We start from the raw sequence: 7,472 nt of genomic DNA on the forward strand, positions 1-7,472 counted from the left end.
TGAAAGCTGTTACCTGAAGCGCGAGTCACGATGGTGGAGGTGGTCTGAGGTGCGGGATTTGAGGCTGGAATGGTGGATGTCTGAGACCAGAGGTTCAAAGGTCTGAGAGTGTGAGGGTTGTAGCGTCGAGCGCGAAGCACCAGCGGCGACCACAGACGGGAGGCGGGAGGCAGAGCACGCAGAAGGAGCGCGAAGCACGAGCGGCGGAGCACGGAGTAGGAGGGAGGAGATCAAGAACGTAACTGACCTTGAAGCAAAAATTGAGGGTTCTGATAAAGAAAATTGGATTTTTGACAAGGTAACTTAGATGTGATACATGGTAGAAGGCACTCAAAAACTAAAATTCCTGAAACTAAAAGGCGGTTCTAAGTAAAGTTTTAATTTTTTGGCGCAAAGTAAATTAGTGACTTTGAATAACTATATATAACAAATTTTAAAATTAAAATTGTATCTAATTTTCACTAACAAATTAAACATGAATAAGATTACGACGAAAAAATATTCAATAAGTTATGAAATATTGTTATCTAAAAGATAGATATTTAAAAAAATTATATTTAATATTAATTTTAAAATGTTTAAATTAAATTATATTTTTAATTTTTGTTATATAATAATCTTTAAAGATAAATATTTAATAAAATTAAAATTTAAAATTAAATATTCCTTTTACAGTAATAGATAAGATAGATAAGATAAGATAACTGCTTCGAATTATATAAAGGAAAGCCAGAGATTCTTCAATTATGTTCTTCATTCCACACACATATACTTCATAAATTCATTCTTACTTGAGCATCAGAATGTCCTTGCCAAGTACTCACCCCGTCGTTCCAGTCAGACAATTCAACAACTGTTTCGACTCACAAGTCCCTAATCCATCTTACAACCCGTACCAGAGACTTTTAAATAAGTAATTTTTTTCTAATTTCTTTATAGTGTTTATATAATTCTTGTATGCGTGACAAAATTTATTTTTTCATGTTTTTTAAAATATTAATGGATAGAACACTTTTTAAATTTTAATAAAAAAATTGAAAAAAAAACTTTTAAGTGGTCAACATTTTTTTAATGTTTTAATCTTATATTTATAAAATAATACTATTTACTATCTAATTTTTGTATTTTCTATATTAAACAGAAATTTTAATTCCCTAACATTCTCCATTAAATTAATGTCAAATATAAATCTGTGTCTAAACAAAACTTTATCCCGATGATGAATTGATTCATATATACATAACGTATTAGTTATATTATTTTCTTCTTCTAAGCATCACTTTATAGGTGCTTTATATTTGTATTTATAAATCTATATGTAATAAACATTATTTCAAAAAGCTTAATGATTAATTTAACCAGTAAATTTTTAGATTAAATTTAAAGGTTCATGGAAAATCTCTACTTATTAAAACAATTTAATTATATGCATCTCGATGTTACGGTGATGCTAGTTATATTATTGTCATACAAAAAATTTTACTAACATATTACTAAGATATATATTTTGCAAACAAAAGGAAACATATATGAAAGTTTTCATAGATCAAAATTATTATATGGTTTGGTTATAAATGCTATAAGAAATCAAAAGTCAAATTTTTTTGTATATATATATACTATTGGCTCAACAGGCAGTGCCTATTCAGCCGCTTTTCTATTGAGTTAAAAAAATATTTTTTATTTTTATTTTTAAAATTATAAATTTAATATCAATTTAAAAAATAAATTATAAAAAAATAAAATATTTAATCACTCTCTTTTTCGCACAATTTTAATAGCTAAAAAATTTTATTTCTTATAATTTTATATTCAACATTTTAAATTATCTTTAGTTTTATTATTGTTTTAGAATTTTTAATTTTTAGTTTCATTATTCTTTTTTCTTATCATTATTTATCTATATATACCTCACCACCATTTTTATATTAGCTTGTTCTCTCTTTCTTCCTCCGTTTTTTATGTATGAGACATGCAATGAGTTTTGAACTCATGTCTTCTTGCTAGGCAAGGATAAGGAATGCCACCATGCTGGTGTGTTCATTTGGAAATCTATGTGCTAATTATTCTATATATTATATACATACACAACTGAATTATTTTATATTTATTTAATTTAATTTTAGTTTTATACTCAATTTTTTTTAATTTTTTAGAATTTATAGAATTATTAAAATAAGTATCAAATATTTTAATATTTACATTTACATATTAAAATGTTAGTAAAGATATTTATTTTAAATTGTTTAGAGTATTGAGTTAATAGGTCTTCGAAGATTTCGACTTAAGACTAATTAGTAGGGACATCTAAGCATCACCATTAAATTTCACATAAAAAATTAATGGAGGGGTGTAATGTGTTCATCGTTTACTATCTTGAAGGACCAAATTGATATTTTATTTTTTTTCAAGGGCTAATTAATTTGAAGTAAAAAATTTTAAGGATGGACCTAATTGTCACTTTATTCAATTTTTTACTATTTTTTATTTTTTATTTACGTACGACCGGTTCTATCGGTTCAACTAGTGACCCACTGGTTGAACCAGTGACCCAGTAACTTGACCGGTTCGATCACCGGTTCGATTCTGACAACTATGATATAGAGAGAGAATATAATTCCTTTTATAGTTATTTTTTATTATTTTATTATTATTCAAAATATGGGTCCTACCTTTATTAATCTCTCTTTCATTCTATTAAAGAAAAAATCTGTAAACTTACCTCTTTAACATATAATTCACCTATTAAATTTTTGTACTAAATAACAAAAAAGTTAAAGTGTCGGCCACTTTATTTAAACGCTTGTCAACATTATTGTTAATTTATATAAAAAAATTATTGATTATGAAAATTATTATATACTTTATATGTAGATATGGAAATTCCAGATCATCGAAAGTGGATGTACAATAGAAATTTGCCAAACCGAGGAGGATTACGACAGGAATTTATCAATGGTGTTCGACAATTTATTGATACAGTTACAAAACAACCTCAATTTGTACTTGAAGGTAGTCTACTTAGATGTCCTTGCAACAAACATAAAAATAAAGTTTTCTCAACTCCGGATGAAGTTTTACTAGATTTATATAAATATGGTTTCATGCCAAGATACTGGTGTTGGGATTCACATGGAGAGAGTCCATTGCATTTGAATGTAGATCATGATAACCAAGAAGGCACATGTTCTTCTCCGCATGTTAGTGTGCCAATAAGAAATTCATATGAATCTATGGTGGTTGATGCTGCTGGACCAGAATTAATGAGTCAATTTGAAGAACACATGGAGGAGCCTCCGAATGCAGAAGCTAAAAAATTTTATGATTTATTACAGTCTGCTCAGCGCCCATTATTTGAGGGATGTGTTAGTCATTCAGAATTATCAATGGCAGTTAAAATGTTGAGTATAAAAGCTAAAGGGAATGTATCTCAACAAATCTTTGATGATTTCGTGAAAGCTATGAAAGAAGTGATGCCTAAGAATAACTTACTTGTCTCCAATTTTTATGAAGCAAAGAAGCTAGTGTCGAAACTTGGCATGGAAAGCAATAAAATTGATTGTTGCATTAATGGTTGTATGCTGTATTACAAGGAGGATGATATACCAAGAAAGGAATGTAAATTTTGTCATTCTCCAAGGTACAAGATAGGTAAAAAGGGTAAACAAGTTCCTTTGAAACGAATGCACTATTTACCACTTATACCTCGTTTAAGAAGACTTTATGCTTCAATGAACACAGCATCTCACATGCGATGGCATTTTGATCACGAGTTTAAAGGAGTTCTTGAGCATCCATCGGATTCAAAAGCATGGAAGTATTTTGATAGAAAACATCCACAATTTTCTCAAGAACCACGCAATGTCAGACTAGGATTATGTGCTGATGGATTCACCCCTTTTGGTCAATCTGGTAAACAATATTCATGTTGGCCAATAATTGTCACTCCGTATAACCTGCCTCCTTCTATGTGCATGAAAACTCCTTACATGTTTTTATCCATGATTATCCCTGGTCCTCGTAATCCCAAAACCCGGATTGATGTATACCTGCAGCCCTTGATTGATGAGCTAAAACTACTATGGGAAGATGGCGTTTTAACTTATGATATTCATTCCAAGTCAAATTTTGTAATGCGAGCTTCATTGTTGTGGACTATTAATGATTTTCCTGCATATGGAATGTTGTCTGGATGGATGACAGCAGGCAGGCTAGCATGCCCATACTGTATGGAACAAACCAAGGCATTCCAATTAAAAAATGGGGGAAAGCCATCATGGTTTGACTGCCACAGACAATTCTTGCCAAATAATCACATGTTTAGAAGAAACAAGGATGCATTCTATAAGAATAGAATTGAGAGATCAGAACCTCCACCAAGATTGACTGGAGAGCAAATATGGTATATAGTTCAGAATTATGATAAGATAAGTGATGTTGCGTAACTTGAGATAGAAGGATATGGAAGTACGCATAATTGGACCAAAAGAAGCATATTTTGGGATTTGCCTTATTGGCGTCATAATTTAATCCGTCATAACCTTGATGTAATGCATATTGAGAAGAACGTATTTGATAATATATTCAATACTGTCATGGAGATCAAAGAGAAGACTAAAGATAATGTAAAGGCTAGAATGGATCTGTCATTATACTGCAAGCGAAAAAATTTAGAACTGCCAGAACAAAGTGGAGGTAAAATTATAAAACCCAAAGCAAACTACACATTTACCCTCCAACAAAAGAGGGCAATATGTGAATGGGTGAAAGAGTTAAGGATGCCTGATGGGTATGTTTCAAATTTAGGGAGATGTGTTGACATGAAGGAGGGCAAGTTATATGGAATGAAAAGTCATGATTGTCATATATTTATGGAACGTTTACTGCCGATTGCTTTTAGTTCATTGCCAGAGCAGATATGGAAGCCAATAACAGAGTTAAGTCAATTCTTTCGAGATTTGTGCTCAACATCGTTACGAGAAGATGTTCTAAATAAGCTAGAAGAAAATATTCCAATTGTGCTATGCAAGCTAGAACGTATTTTTCCTCCTGGATTTTTTGACTCAATGGAACATCTACCTATTCATTTGCCATTTGAAGCATTGCTTGGTGGTCCTGTGCAATATAGATGGATGTATCCTTTTGAGAGGTACCTTATTTACACCTCTATATTTACTCTCAAATTTCTTTTTACTGTTTTATTAGGTCAACTATTTGTTATTTGATTTTTGTTATGAATTTTTTCATGATAGGTTTCTCCATCATCTTAAGAAAAAGGTCAAGAACAAAGCACATGTTGAAGGATCTATCGTTGAATCATACCTAATTGAGGAGATTTCTTACTTTTGTGAGTACTATTTTAACCAAACTAGCATAGATGCAAAGCAAAATGATGAAGGTGATGATTCAATTGAGCAAAATTTGTCTATTTTTAATTTGCCTGGTTGTTTTGCTGGTGAATGCAAAACCCGTTATTTAGATGACAAAGAATTCAGTGCAGCCATGAATCATATACTAATAAACTGTGATGAAATTAAGCCATATATTGAGTGAGTATTTATCTTCCTATATATATTCTTACTATTAATAATATTTTCTTATATTAATAATTTTAATTTATTTGAAATTCATGTACTATAGGATCTTTGTGGATTTCATACGCCAAGATCATATTACTTTAAGTGATGAACAAGTTGATCAATTTATTGAAGTGGAGTTTGCAAAATGGTTTAAAAATTATGTAAGTCAACATGATATGATAGTCTTATTGTACACACAATTTTTGGTAGATAACATATTATATTCTAACTTATTGGTTCTTATTTAATACAGGTTCATGATCCTTTAAATAATGTGACAGATTCGAATATTCATTCCTTGGCATGGGGTCCTTTGAGAATTGTTAAATGTTGGCCTATCTACAAAGTCAATGGCTTCAAGTTTCACACAAGATCTCACTCAAGTGGAAAGTCAACTCAGAATTATGGAATATGTGTCAAAGGCACAGGTTATGGTGAATATGAAAATGATTTCTATGGCCAGCTTGATGAAATTATCCAAGTTGAGTATACTGGGCTACCACTAAAAAGAGTTGTACTATTTAAATGTGAATGGTTTGATCCCACAATTGGCAAAGGAACAAAGGTAAACAAAGAGTATGGAATCATACAGATTCGAAAGAATCGACGATATGGTAAATATGATCCGTTTATCATTGCACATAAAGCAATTCAAGTATATTTTGCACCTCATCCAATGAGCAACACCAAGGAAAAAGCAGAATGGTGGTTTGTATTCAAGACTAAAGCAAGAGGTGAGATTGAGATTGAAACAACGGAGGATTTTGCATATCAAGAAGATGGCACAAATCAATCTAACAATCATATCTCAAATGATATTGACATTACTGTTGATTTACTGGATACCAATAGTATAAGATATGAAGAAGAAGAAGAAGAAGAAGAAGAAGAAGAAGAAGAAGAAGAAGAAGAAGAAGAAGAAGAAGAAGAAGAAGAAGAAGAAGATGATGATGATGATGATGATGATGATGATGATGAGCCACTTGGGGATGAAGACGAAGATATGGATGAGGATGAGAATGAAGACGAGGACGACGACGAGAACAATGAGGATGAAGATCAAAATGAATAGTATGAAAAAGTCCACTAAAAAATATATTTATTTGTATTTTTTTTAATTTTTAATATACTACAATCTTATGAAAAAGTATATGACTTTTTTATTTTACGTGATATTTTTATTATATTTTATTTTTACTATTTTTTTTAGAAGATTGGATATAATTTATTGAGAAAGTCTAGGAGCTAGCACTTTTATTAAAATTTGGCCAGCATTTAATCATTAAAGGAAAAATGAGTAATTGTCCACTATTAGATGTAATCTCACACCATTAAAAACACTACTGATGGCTAATTGATGGCTACAAATCACAAAATCTGCTGACCTCTAGCACTCTTCTAATTTATTTTTAAAATTTTTACATATGTAATTCTTTGATACACTTTATCTTAAATTTGTTAAAAAATTAAAATTTGAATTATTATAACGTAAATAATTAAAAGAATAAATTAAAAATAATATTAGGTAACTAAAAAAATCAAAATTAAATATAAGATGGTTTATAAAAATTTGTATGAGAAATTTAATATTAAGTATAATAAAAATAAAAGAATAAAAAAAAGAAGATAGAGTATATAAAAAAAAATAAAAGATAGAGTCTCCTAAGTTTAACTAAAAAAAAGTCAAACATAATATACAATGATAGAAAAAAAAACTAATATAGTCAATTTAGTTCTAAATTTAGGATTGAATAAATATATTTGTTAAATTTTTTTTATTTAGTACTAAGTACGTACTACCTGAATTAAAAGAGTTACGGTGAATAATAGATTAATTTATTAGTCTTATATTTTAATGGTTGATCTATAATGATTCAATTAATTATTTTAAGA

At 29.7% G+C, this 7,472-nt stretch overlaps 2 protein-coding genes across 2 annotated transcripts; both read left to right on the forward strand.

Moving 5' to 3' along the window:
* Positions 1 to 2,876: 2,876 nt before the first annotated feature.
* On the forward strand, positions 2,877 to 4,445 carry LOC148566808 (uncharacterized). The gene has a single exon (XM_088484440.1). The coding sequence runs from the start codon at positions 2,877 to 2,879 to the stop codon at positions 4,443 to 4,445; it is 1,569 nt and encodes a 522-aa protein (XP_088340566.1).
* Positions 4,446 to 4,535: 90 nt separating this feature from the next.
* LOC148566809 (uncharacterized) lies at positions 4,536 to 6,754 on the forward strand. The gene is made up of 4 exons (XM_088485781.1): positions 4,536 to 5,149; positions 5,253 to 5,549; positions 5,641 to 5,740; positions 5,833 to 6,754. The coding sequence occupies exons 1-4, from the start codon at positions 4,551 to 4,553 to the stop codon at positions 6,649 to 6,651; spliced, it is 1,815 nt and encodes a 604-aa protein (XP_088341907.1). The 5' UTR covers positions 4,536 to 4,550; the 3' UTR covers positions 6,652 to 6,754.
* The last annotated feature ends 718 nt before the right edge of the window (positions 6,755 to 7,472 follow it).

This window comes from Arachis ipaensis, chromosome B4, assembly GCF_059453495.1.
Source record: "Arachis ipaensis isolate K30076 ecotype BB chromosome B4, ASM5945349v1, whole genome shotgun sequence".
Taxonomy (NCBI): Eukaryota; Viridiplantae; Streptophyta; class Magnoliopsida; order Fabales; family Fabaceae; genus Arachis; species Arachis ipaensis.